Genomic DNA, 13,924 nt, shown 5'->3' with positions numbered 1-13,924 from the left:
ACAAGCATTTTCCATCACAGTCTGACTCCTGCTTCAAGTATGCAAGAAAATCAAAGTAGAAATAGAAATATTTCAAACAAGTTTTATTTGGTACTCACATGCTATAAAGGTTTAAAGGAAAACTACATATTTTGGACACTTTAAAATATTGTGGCTATGTACATGGAAAATTAAAGAAAGCGAGAATGGAACCCAATTAATTTTACTGTGTCACAAACTAGTATTGAAAGCATTCTGACTGAATAGCTTCCATGTTTTCTGGCAGATAAGTCTCTTTTTTCTTTGCTTTTCCATTGCTTTTATCCCATCTCCTGTGTAGGATGAACACTTGGCAGCAGCAGAAAGTCATTTCTTCAAGAAGTCTTCCGCTATTGTCTCAGAAGATTTCTTCTGCAAGCACAGACTTTCTGCACAGCTTCCTATAAGCCTAGCTCAGTGCTCACTAAAGGCAAGGTGCAGGAATCTGAGTGGCCTTTCTCTGTCAGCACGAACCAAAACCCCATAAACCCCCCCCCATTTCCACTGCTATGGATCTACTCAGGGACTTCAGCGAACAACTCATCAAGCCCTGGTTGATGTTTCCAACTCAAATACCCCGTGAGTTCTGCCTGCAACAGCACAGTTTATCACAGCATAGAAAGGTGCACAATGTTACTGTTCTGCTCAACAACAACTGAAAGTGAGGGATGGCATAATGATGGTAGAAATCAGCATCAAACTAAAGAGAATTGCTCCTCTTATCACTCAAACTGTAGTGCATTATAAAAATCACACGCTACATACAAAGCACAAACAATGACCATTTTCCATTTGCTCTGAAACGAGCAAAACCAAAAAATTCCCCAAACCTGCTTTATCATCAAAAAATCAACTATTTCAGGTTTTACACAGTCTTCAATTGTCTGATAAGGCAAAGGAAAAGTCTTCCATCATTGGGAACAGCAGCAATTTACAGGACTTAGAACAAGGTTACTCCCTGTGCATGTGCACCCGCACACATCTTTTATAGTACTGTGAACGTGAGTGTAACAAAAAAATAATCAAGTTTGCAGTACCATTTTATTACATTTTTCTAATTTATTCAATTAAACAATTTATTTCTGTACTGAACAAAATTCATAAATACATCATCTAGGAGAACAATAGGTTTTCCTCTTGTCCATGAAAAAATAATGCTTTCAAATTTTCACATTTTAAAACCTGCCTCGTTTTGTGTTTTTAGAGAAAATGTGAGAAGATCATAGTGACATCTCAATTTACAGAATGTCCCTGTAGGAATTACATTTATAAGAACCTGATACAGAAGCCGATACTCTGCCCCCATAATTAGAGTTCTCTGCAATAATATTTAAACCAACAGGTTTAAATAAAACACCTCATTAACTCTACTCGTAGAGCAACGAGGTATTTAATTTTCAAGTATCAGAACCACAAAGTGTAAAAGATTCTTTGCCAATTTTACAATTATGCCTTTTAAACCAACGCCCACCTGAAAAAAGAAGAAAAAGAAGAGTAAGCCCCACTACCCAAATCAGCCCATTGCTTTCAGATTCCAGTGTCTTGTGTTTTCAGGAATGCAGAAATATCCATTTACTAACAGAAAAAGCTCATTGGAAAAAGCCATATTAAGTAATGCACGTGAAGCATGATTTCTCTAGTGATGAAAACTATTAGAAAGGTGATCCAAGTCTATGTCCATCATTTCTTCTGCTGGTTTTACTAAAGTCCTTCCAAAAAAAAAAAAAAAGATGTTCAAGAAATCTTTACAAAACCTGGAGAGAAAAATAAAACACTCCTTCATTGCATGGAAGAAACTCCCACTGACTGCAGAGACGTTTGTGTCACCTTTGGTTCTTCAGAAGAAATAATCAGATCACTTCTACAACAGAAGGCATCAGAAATGACAGGTCAGCAAAGAGTAGGAATGCTTAATTCAATACGCACTTATGCAAATGTTTTATTGAAAGATAATTGTTTCTTATATTTTCTAGACAAGAGAAGGTAAATTAGGGTTGTCCAATTTAATTTCTTATGTTAATAATTGTTTACTCAACATCTTTTAAAAACTACAATGCAATTCAGAAAAAAATCTGCTGTGCTGTAAACCACCACTCAGTATTCATGGCAGCAAGAACTTGATGAGGGAAGTCATTCAGAATTTGACATAAAAGGCAGCTACCAGCTCCCTTTCAGTGCATGCATATCAGATGTTACATTTGCAGAACTGGAACATGATTGCAGATCATAAACTAAGAACAACAGCTGTCACTGTTATCATTTCCACTTGAAAGCACAGGGCAAATATTTTCAAGCAATTTCTAAAGGCAAATAGCATAGTGTAACTGAGAACACCTTTCAAATAAAAGATGAGGACTCATCATAATTCACACAGCATCTGTATGTTCTTGGTATACGTAGCTTTACAAACAGAAGATTTGCTTCTCTCCACAAAGAATTTTGGGTTTAAAATGCTTGAATTATTCAACCTGTGTCAAGGAGAAGCTCTAGATCCACATTACAAACTATAGTGAACTAAGGCAAACTTACCTGCTGTTTGATGTGTTTGAACACTGTCTACCTGAGGCAAAAGAGTCCCCTTATCTTCAAAAGCTAAAATTGGATTCAGAGGAATTCCGGGACTGTCGCTTCCATCATTGTTCAGGGCATCCAGCCGGGATGGTTTAGAACCAATAGGTAGATTTATGATCTCTTCGAAGTTATCGTTCTGCATAGACATTCCATTTTCCTCTGTATTTTTCTCGGGGTTGAGATTGCTGAGAGAGAAACGTAAGTATTTCATCATACACTTAATTCAGAACAGAAGAATAGTCCTGCTGAAAGTAATATTACAAACTGAAATTTGCATTAATCCAGAACATTTTTTAAGCCAGTAAAACCAAAATTTCATGACTACCACGGCAGATGAGCTGTTGTTACAGCAAGTAATAGATCTGCCTTCCCTGCAACACACAGGGTTGTCATTACATTTGGATACACTATACCCAAAACTACAGAGATGTTTGAGTACAACGCGGCTCTGAGAAGTTACTGAAATGGAAAGCAGTGAAACAAATCAATCCAACAAAACCCACCAACCTTCCCAGCACAACCACTGCTATCTGAAGCCACCCATCTGATGGGATTTATGGCCTTTCTCAGCTTTCATAAGCACTGCCATATCTGAACGCTGAGGTACCCTTCCTCATACTGTAAATGAGTCTTCCTGCTCTCAGATGAGGGCACTGTACTCTTTGGATCACCACTTGCCTCCAGTTTTTGAGCAACCTCTTCTACCTGCCACTCACCCAGAGAAAAAAACTCCTGTATCAATTCAGCTCTCCTTTTCATCCCTCTCCGCCTGGGCCTTATTTTCCAGGCACAGCTTGACTCTTTCGTGCAATGACTAGGTCCAGACCAAAAGCAGCACCTCCTGGCATCCCTCACATCTCCCCAACTCACAGGGAATGCTCTCCAGGTGCACACACACTTTTCTGAGAAAACACATCCCCTTGTGTCAGCCCTGACACTCCCTCCTGATGCTTTTATTAGCTGCTGTATTGTCAAATCCTGCTGTCTTTTCATGCAGCGCATGCTGTCTTACCACAGGGGAGGAACTAAGGTGCTACTCTGGGGAACAGGATGACAGTAATGGGACCCAAAGCTCCCTGAGAAAGAGGGACTGCCCAACTGTCACTTCAAAGTCATGCAATCTTTTACAGGCGCTTCCTTAAAGCCCTTCACTGCCAGATCCTGGCAGTCTGGGACATGTGTTCCCATATCACAATTTTTCAGGTTGTTAGGAAATGCTTCAGCACAAATGTTCAGATGCATTTTTCCTAGATTTGAACAAGGCTATCAATGTCCTCAGGCCATTTCTAAGCAGGTGGCTTGGTTTCACAGGCTTGTTTTCTCCTGAGAGTACATGTACTAGTCTGAAAATAAAACAACAAAAAAAAACCAAACAAGAACAACCCAACAATTTCTGCCTGCAATTGGCATAAGGTTTCTTTTCATTGACCAGCCTGCTAGGGTGGCCAGGTCTTTACAATTACAGAATTGTTTCACAGTACTTCCCAAGCAATGGAAAATAATTATTGCACTTTAAAAGACAGTAACACGTCATCTGAAGCCCAAATTTCCTGTAAGAGCAGCGTGGTGGTTTTCATATCAAATCTTTTCCAGATTTTCAAACTATCATCAGTTCCGTTCCAGAACGGCAATCCCTTTTTCTTTCCTTTTCCCTTCTTTTCTCTTCTCCTTTTTTCTTTTTTTAGTCTATAAGAGTGCTAAGCAAACTTCAAAATGGAAAGTGTTTCATTGCACATGGCTTTGAAAGCAGACCTAGAGACCCTGCTTTCTGCCTGGGAGAGACCCCATGTCACATCACCCACCCTTTTCTGCTGGAGATCCACTCTGTAACAATCTGTGAAATGCTTTAAGACTAATAAAAACTGCTCCATCATGTGTAGTTATTAGGTTATTATTTGCTATAAGGTGTCACGTTACTTATCTCATCCCCATCTACTGCCAATAACCTTACCAGAGGTAGGATAACACAGTATTAAAAAATTTGATGGAGGGGGCAGGAAAGAGAGGGGAAGATGGGGTCTGCTCCTGCATTGAAATTAGGCAGTGCATTTACCTATGGAAGTATTGGCACAATGAAGAGAATCCTCTTGTTTCTGCAAAGTTACATTTACTTTTCTGATTGAGCCGCTAACTTGATAAATAGTTCTCCATAATTATTGGTCACTGCATTGTCAGTATTACACATCGAGTTATACTAGGATTCAGAATTCAAAGTTCTCTTTCAAATTGTGCATCTATACAGTCACAAAGGGGGACAGGGTGTGGAGGGGGAAGCCAGGGAAAAATCATGACTAGATATTTTCTAGTCATTAAGGAGCATGTTTAGTAAAAATAAAGGGAAAAACTGAACAGTGGAATTCATTTCCACTGGACATCTTAGCGGCCATAATCTCAAAAGCAGATTAGACAAATTCCTAGGAGATTTGTATGCCCTCCAGCTCCTGGTAATTAGCAGCTTTGGGACTATTTGAGCCTAGGGTTGCACTTGGACCACAATACATTGTAACCCTTCATTGACTAGAGGGTCTCCTGGTACTTAGCTTTTTTTTTTCCTCCTCTCTTTACATTCTTTCCCTACATGACCTCTACATGTCATTGAGGCAAAGAACACAAAAAAGGAATCAATTTTTGAACTACTTCACCTGTGTTTACTGTCTTATATTCCACTTACAGTGACATCTCAGTGTCCAGCACAACACTGCATATATCCTTTTCAGGCATACAACACTGCTGGGATCTTTGGCAACAAATTAGAAAGTGGAGAACAAACAAAAAACTCCAGGTGAAAGATGAGTTCTCTAGCTGTTTACAACCCCAATCTCTATCATTCTGTTTCTTTCAGGATTTTACTGTTCAGTACAATATGAGAAAATTAGGATCTGGAATAAATTTTGTAGGAATATTTCATAACATATGAAAAGTTTGAAAATATTTTACCGTAACATACTATTTTCAAACTATATTTCAAACTCACTTTTTCCATTTGCTGGAAAAAAAGCCAACAAAGCCACCACAATCAATGTAGAAGTGTATGCCATTAATAATGTAGTATTTCCACGAGCTTTTTCCAGTTTTCTTGGTAATTCTAGGTGCTTTACTATCTAATAGAAAAATTTCCATGACATGCTTCATTTAGAAGTATATTTAGTGTTGCTTCTTCCATTGCACTACACTTGGATGAAAAGAATTCAGTGATTGTAGCTTGCACTGTAGGAAGTGCAATGAGACTGATGGTTGCCTTAATAGGACTCGGTCCTTTGTTCCTTCCTCTTGCCCATACACACATATTCTAGAAGTCCCCCAGGCAAAGGGGGATTTCAACCTCTGGTTGGATATCTGAGCTTTCTCACCCTCAAAACATCCAGACAAAAGCCAAATCTTTTGTAGGGCTGGAGTGAGATGCTCACAGAGAACACCATCTATATTTATTACTGTTGCATATGCTACAATATCAGGTATATCTGGGCGCTAGATACCTATGGCACACAAGATGCAGTAGCAATGGTGTTGGCACCTGTGGCTTTCACCATGTGATAAAATCTGTGCTTCCGTGTCTTCCTTCCAACTGTCTGCTGAACTGCTTGGGCTAACACCATGATTCTATGAAGTAATTTAGCCCTTGCCTTCCCATTCAGGGTGGATGTTCCTCTAAAGCAGACAGTTCCTCTGCACTCTATCCTGGCATATCACTTTCTCCTTCCTCAGCCTCATACACACATTGAATTTTTGTTCATGCTCTTCAGTCTTACCTATTCACTCTTCACTTTGGCTATTCGGATCCTTCTTTGATACCAAATATGATGCTACATGACAGCATTCATTAGTGTGGCATATTTTATATTACAAACATCAAGGTGCATCTAAGGTTGGGAGTGATTAACAATTAATCGTTGCCTGAGATAATTATGAGACAGCTCTATGCAGCTCATCTAATGCAGTTCGGTGCTCAGAGTCACTGACAGAACTTATCTCAGCAGGAGCATCTTTGTCAGCATGACAGCAGGGTAAGATCCCTCAGGCATATGGAGGGACAGAGAGGGCAAATTCCTCCTTCAATTAGTGCCAATCACATCCTGAAGCCTACTGCCCATTACAGACTGCGAGATGGCTTTCCACATTCAAGTTTTTCCATGCATATTCTGGCATTACCTGCATAAAACATGAAAGGGCTATGGGATTATTTGGCTTTCTGCTTTTCTTACTAAAATTGAAGTAACTGACAGCTCATGCTTATGTAACAGATTTCACTTGGTTCAGCACAGAGCTTTCAAGCATTTCTATAATTTCTCAAAATCTGAGTGACTTGCCTCACAACTATAAAGAGCTCCTAAAGTTAAATATCTGCCTCCTCAAACTTTCCTTTTCTTTAAAAATACAGAGTCAAAATGAGTAGTTCTGTATCTTTTGTTTAGCAATCATAATTTGCTGATTCTTCAAGCAATTCACAAACCAAAGCATCCAGGCTGAAAGCACAGTGTTCACTATTCCATTCAAGAAAACTAACCCTGCAAATCCAGACTGTTTTTTCTGAAGCTAAATTCATGGAAAGAAGCAAAGAGAACTGCTCTTTCAATTAAGTTTCAATTTATGTAATAATTGCTGGCAACACATTCTTTCAAACACTGCAAAGAATGAACTATGTTTTCACAAAATTCTTCAGTTGGTAAAAATGGGTTACTGCTAAGTGAAAGATGTTAAAATTCTTTTCTGAACACAGGAAAAGATAAAAATAAACAGGAAAGGTGGCAGATTAAACAGCTGTGTCTCTTATTTAGCTAATGAATACATGGATCTGAGAAAATGATCTATTACTCTAGTAACTCTTATCCTGTAAACACCCTCTAATACTCAACAATCCTCTTACCTGTCCATAGTTACGGGGGGTTGATGCGAAACAATCATGTGTGTGCAGGTTACAGGTTTCCCACTGTTTGGAGATTGTGTTGCATGTTGAAGCTGAGATCCTCCTGAAGGTTCCATGGGAGATGTAGGACTGGTTATGACTAGAGGGAGAAAGCACAATTTCATAAAAATAAGCAACATCATCTTCCTTCAAAGTAGGATAAAACATTTTCTACAAAAGATAACAGAGCTAAGGTAAGCTACAATTTTAAAATTTAGTTAATCCCTCTGCTTTCTTTCTCAAGCTTTGGATATATCAGTTTCACAGATTTCAAAGTTAAAACTTTGTTGGTAGTAATAATCAGTTTACAATCATGTAAACAATATCAGTACTTCACCTGGTGGTCAAAATAGGATGATATCTTACAGGACATTACACTGTTTTTTTTTCAAAATGCCATAAAGAATGGAATAGGAGAACACTGGGACATCAACATTACCTCTCATTTCCTGAGTTGATCACTGGCTGTAAACCAAAAAGAAACAAGGGGAAAATCTCCATGGGAAGGAGATTTCAACAAGTACTAAATCACAACCATAAAATGCTGCAAAGAGCAATCTAAAATGGGATGACACACAATGACCATATGATGTCACTGGCCTGGCTTAGGATGTTCTTTTAAAATATAACTACAGTCTTCTGCACTGTACCTACAGCCATACTAATTCATGTAGAACTCCGTAAAAGGAAGCAGCTGGACTCTAGCACCTGTTACAATAATCATAAAAACAATTTAGCATTCATAGGCTTAAAAGCACTTATCTAGACCACCTAAAGCACCTCATCTGAGAGCCCTCCATTCATAGCTCCTGTTCTTCTATGACCTAAGTGTTTGGACTGAAGTCTTCGATGCCGAGTGCCTTAATTTGGTTTTGGCAAGTTTTTATATGAAAGATATTAGCCATGCAGGCTTTAGTCCTGCTACAGATGGACCAAGTGAGAATTATGTCAGTTTTAACATTTAAAAAGAAGGCTGGTTCTTTTGCTTTGGAAAGGCAGAGTTATTTCCTCTTTTGAGGCAGAGGTCAAACAAATGACACAAAGGTGATGGATTTTGTTTCACTGTGTGATTTGGCCACTCCTATACAGGTTTCTTCACTTTTTGTCAAACTTCACTTTTGTCAAACAGTAAGATTTAAAAGAAAAGAAAAGAAAATAGCAACAGAATTTGCCAATGGTCAGAAGCAGTCTGTTGGTATGTATTATGGAAAGTTAGAGCTGGCTGAAGTATATCCATTAATATTTTCAACTCAATATCATATCAAGATAAAGCAAAGTCAAAAACAGCAGAGCAAGGTCAAAAACAGGGAGTGAAGGCACTTTTCTATTTCTCCAATCACTGATGGATTCCAGCTTTCCCTTGGCACTGCAGAAATGGAGGTTGAAATTCCCCTCTACCATCAAAAACTGACTATTTGTTTTTTTGCCTCTGGAAGGAAAGCACAAGCCTCAGGTTGTAAAGCCATTTTTACTTTCAAGAATTATTTAAATGGTTGACAGCAACTTAATCAGTGCCTGCAGCAACAGATGGCACTCCAGACATATTCTGTATTAGCAGTTCTGAAACTGTTTTTTTTTTTTTTAATTAAAAAGAAAATATGTAAACAAATAGCTTCCAAACATATATTGAAATTCATGTCAAATAGTTTCCTGGCAGTGCTCATTTGCACATTCACTATAAACACGAAGGAGAAAAAAGGAGTATGAGCAGCCAGTGCCGTTATTTGTCCTCTGTTGTTACTCAATGCAAATACAAAAGAGAAATAAAGATTTTCATCACTTGTTATATTATGCTATTACAGTTTAAGTTATTTGACAGATTGTCTTCAGCATATTTAAATCTCACTAATTAGTATTTGCCTATTGTTGAATATACGGTAACTTTTATGTTGCTTCCTTTATTCTAAGTATTAAAGTTCAGATTAAATTTTATCTAAAATAACCAGAGGGGAAGGAAAAAAACAAAAAAAAACAAACAGTGGGAACAGAATTGAAGGAAAGACCGAGTGTGGGTATTACAGAGAGACTCTAAGGCTTTGTAAGAGCTGAATTTTGAAAGAAAAGGTGTAGAAATTAACATCAAGTGAATAAAGCAGCAGGTGTGAAAGAGAAAGCAAGGGGGAATGCTTAGGATCATGAATAGATTATTTTGATGACAGATCGTATCTTTAATACTATGAAAAAAGAAACTGCAAAATCATTGGCCAAGTTTGTCAAAACTAAACTAGTTAACCCGGGGCTTTTTTTTTTTTTTTTTTTTAATTTTATAAATAATTAAACTTGGTGAGCAGCTTCCTCTTGTTAAACACCAATGTAATAAAGTTACTGAAACAGCTGACTCATTTAGTAACGGATAACTACCTATACACAAAGGCTAATTAAATAACATTTACTAAGACTTCAGTTAACTCTTCTAATGGTTTTCTTAACTGCAGTTGTGCTCAATAAGCATTTATTCACCTGTTGTACTCAGGGTACAGTTAAATACAATACCTGCTTCTCCAGAATTATTTGCCTTTGATATATGTCCATTTTGCTGGTCACTGGGTTTCTACAAAGGAAGCATAACATTATAAATCAAAAATGGCACCAGAGGGAGGAACAGAAACACACCCACTATTTATGCATGACAAGTTTGTGGCACTGACCTTATCTACAGCTTCTACACGCCTAGTTCTCTTCATGATCTCCTCAAGTCTCTGCAAAAAACATGAAGGAGGAAGATAATGTTTGCTGGCAGTAATTTAAATTTTTCTCTCCCAAACCATAACTGCCTGTCATTTATCAAAGTTGCATTTGCTTACTGCAAAAATAAATGATTTTTTTTTTTTTACTGTTGGCAATATTATCTGTACTTTCACATCAGGCTACACTGGTGAGGACCACAGCTTTTCTGAGGGCACATTAACTTTGTGAATAACTTCCTACAGCAGAGGTGGAAGCTAGATGAATTACAGTTTCTCTGCATGTACTGTAACTTTATCATAGAATGACTTGGGTTGGAAGGGACCTCAAGGGTCATCAAGTTCCAACCCCATGCTGCATGCAGCATTGCCAGCTGCTAGATCAAGTACTAGACCAGGCTGCCCAGGGCCCATCTAACCAGGCTTTAAACACCTCCAGGGACAGGGCATCCACAACCTCTCTGAACAACCCGTTTCAGCACCTCACCACCCTTTCTGCAAAAAACTTCCCCCGGATATCTAATCTAAATCTCCCTTCCTTTAGTTTAAAACCATTTCTCCTTGTCCTATTACTATCTACCCACACATCTACCTTCTTCCTTTCCAAGCGCTCTTGCTCTTCTCTTTGGAAATGCTTTTCACGTTCTAATCGAATCCTCTCTGCCTCTTCCCGTAGGCGAGCTTCCTCTTCTTTCTGAGTTAAGATGGTTGACAAAAAAAAAAGCAAGGGAAAAAATTACTATTTGAGGAACAGATTTTACACTGATATCTGCTCATCTATACGTATTTGTAACACCTTGGGATTTAAATCTGCGAACAACCTTCTCAGACTGAACTGCACATTTTTTTAATTAATCTATGTTCTCCATAACATGCAGAGATGAGTAAGGTTATGTGCCTGTTCTGACTGGCATGTACTGACAGCAGACCAGATGCTGAAGGTTAGGAAATGTAACTAACCTTCAGCATAAGAAGAGCAGCCAGCAAAGCATTCAAGAAATCCATGTATTGAGTGGTGGATGTTTTTGGAAGTCAAAAGAAGTAGAATGCTTTATATGACCAGCAGAATTATTGCTTAGTGAGACCAAGGACAAGCAGCTACAGGTACATTTGCACAAGCTTTCAACTCCTGCTTTTTAAATTAAATGTAAAACTTCTCTGGAATATACTGTACAAATGCTTTGCTCCCTTAATATGACAATGTTGTATGACGGAACTACTATAACAGCTTATTCCCACTAGACCAGGTTGCTCAGTTCCATCCAACCTGGCCTTGAACATTTCCAGGTATGAGGTATCAATGGTTATATTGGTCTCTAGACCTTCTACAACTGGATGGACAAACAGTTCTCTCACATAACACCATTCCTAAACTTCTGCTGTTACAACCCTATTGATTTTTTCATCACAGGATTTGTTCTAAAATAAGCAACTTTTACAAGAAAACAAAAACAAAAACAAAAAAAACAAAAAACAAAAACAAGCGAACAAAAACCTTCCCTACTGCAAGCTTTTGTCAAGAAGCAGCATCTTTACTCTTTGAACCACTCCATGAAATGAATTCAGCCACACACATCACATCACACATATTCACTTTTAATTCACTGTAGCATTTCTATTTTAAATACCCCTCTAAATTAGGTGCTGCACAGAAATTCCAAGAGGGGAACATACTTGTTTCTGAATGCGCTCCATCTCTTCTCTCTCCTTCTGTTCTCTCTCTTCTGCCTGTCGACGCAGCCGTTCTTCCTTTTCCCTCTCCTCCTCTGCATCTTTTCGTTTTCTTTCAGCTTCCTGTCTGCGAGCTTCTTCTTCTTCTCGGCGAGCTCTTTCTTCAGCTATCCTCTGGGACAGCTCCTCCTTCTTTTGCCTGCAATCATGAAAAAAGCATAAGATAAAAAGAAAAAAACAGACTCCTGATCCAAGACATCAGCACTGCAGAACAGCTGGAGAAAGGCTACACGGTTTTTTCATTCATAAGAACCTCAAAAACATCTGAGCAGGGTGAGGCCAAGCCATCTCTTCTGCTTCCAGCAGGCACCAAAGATGCTAGATGCCCTACTGAACAACATAAAACCTTTGCAAGGTTTTACTTCTCCATTATATGACAGGATTTCATTGATTCCTAGCTCAGGCACTTTCTGATTCAGAAATAGTATGACTGTCTTTACTGTAGAAGACACTTCCCCCCGTTATTCCATTCAATCATGTTCTGAATCAGCATACTTTCTTGGCACCCACCTTAACTTGCAGCAATGACTCCCAGATTTAAAAATAAATAAACAAAAACTACAATAGTTCACCTTCATGATTTTTGAATGTTATTTCCTAGTCTCATTTGACGGTCCTCATCCTTGTTTTATGGGAGTCAATAATTTTTCTCTTCATCGCAAATCATTGTGGACCTTGTAGCTTACCATATTCCCACTCAGAAGTAGAGGAAAAGTGGTCTTTCCAGCTGACGAATCCTCACCTGCTTTGGTGTGGATCTAATATATTAAGAATCCCCACAGAATCTCAGAATATCCTAAGTTGGAAAGGATCCACAAAAATCAAGTCCAACTCCTGTTCCCATGAAGGACAGCTCAAAATTCAAACATTATGTCTATGAGTGTTGTCTAAATGCTGCTCAAACTCTGGCAGCTTGGGCTGCCCTGTGGAGCCCATTCCAGTGCCCAACCACCCTCTCAGCAAAGAACCTGTTCCTAATCTTCCACCTGACCCTCACCTGATGAAGCTCCTTGTTTCTCTCTTGGACACATTCTGTACATCGGCATAGGAGCTGTTCTCTACCTCTGATTATTGTTGATGTCCTTCTTTGCTTATTGTCCTAGTTTACCAGTTTTATTCTCAAAAGTAATACAGAACTTTCAGAGATGGATTCACCATGGATAATTCATAAAACATTTTCTATTATGTTCTCTTTCTCTAGTAATTCATAACAGCTCATTTATTTTATTGACCATGACTCATCTGATACTTTTGCATACTCAACTCCAAACAAGATTGCTTCACTGAGAAATAATTAGCCCAGAGACCACCAGCACATAAGTAATAGTTATTTCATAATATGCATTCCTTCGTGCTTAACAGTATTCCACTTTGTATCTCAGCAATACAAGATACATCTTTGAACTCTTCATGACTGGCTTTCATCTCACTGAAGACCTGCATTATCTCACTAGCCACATACGTCCTTTCAGATTCATTTGTGAAGCACTCGAAGACTGAAAACTTTTTGTTGTGCAAGCTGATTATCCTTTACCTTTTGTTTACCTTTAGTATTTATTCACCACATTAATCTTACATCACAGCAGCTTACTTTCTTTAAAATCATTCTGAGAGGGACAGGGTCATGAACCTTTTGGGAATTCAGGATATTCTAACTGCCTTTGCCTTGTTCTTACATTTGGCAGTGCTGCTAAGGAAGTACAACAAATTCCAGAGGCATGGCATTCCTCTAAAAAGGTGCTCAACTTGTGTTACAGGCACAGTCATAGGTGCCCAGATGGGCTGGTAGAAATAACACACCACCTCCAAAACTGTTGGGTGTCCTGATTTTAAATGAGAAAACACAAATTTTTAAGTCACAGCTGCTAGACATCTAAACAGATCTAAAGCTTCAGAGTAAGAGACACTGCCACTGTTGCAGTGTTGACAACAGCCAAGCAGGGTTCCCTTGTCAGAATAAACAAGTATAGCTTTGCTAGTTTGAGAAAGCAATCAAGAGTTACACTGAGGATCTGCT

General features: G+C 38.5%; 1 protein-coding gene across 6 annotated transcripts in view; it reads right to left on the bottom strand.

Annotated features, from left to right (window-relative positions):
- Positions 1 to 62: 62 nt before the first annotated feature.
- Positions 63 to 13,924, bottom strand: part of MAP7 (microtubule associated protein 7) — a 103,247-nt gene continuing 89,385 nt past the window's right edge. For all 6 annotated transcript variants that reach the window (XM_090135735.1, XM_090135734.1, XM_090135733.1 and 3 more), the window contains exons 12-18: positions 11,851 to 12,046; positions 10,769 to 10,870; positions 10,141 to 10,191; positions 9,986 to 10,043; positions 7,454 to 7,592; positions 2,548 to 2,774; positions 63 to 1,879 (exon numbers count right to left, since the gene is read on the bottom strand). In XM_090135735.1, coding sequence (XP_089991861.1) covers positions 1,869 to 1,879; positions 2,548 to 2,774; positions 7,454 to 7,592; positions 9,986 to 10,043; positions 10,141 to 10,191; positions 10,769 to 10,870; positions 11,851 to 12,046 — 784 coding nt within the window. In that variant the 3' untranslated portion in view covers positions 63 to 1,868. The remainder of the gene's footprint in view (positions 1,880 to 2,547; positions 2,775 to 7,453; positions 7,593 to 9,985; positions 10,044 to 10,140; positions 10,192 to 10,768; positions 10,871 to 11,850; positions 12,047 to 13,924) is intronic.

This window comes from Phasianus colchicus, chromosome 2 (assembly GCF_987193195.1).
Source record: "Phasianus colchicus chromosome 2, bPhaCol1.hap1.1, whole genome shotgun sequence".
Lineage (NCBI taxonomy): Eukaryota > Metazoa > Chordata > Aves > Galliformes > Phasianidae > Phasianus > Phasianus colchicus.
The sequence above is the reverse complement of the archived record's forward strand: the minus strand, read 5'-3'. Positions and strand labels throughout refer to the sequence as shown.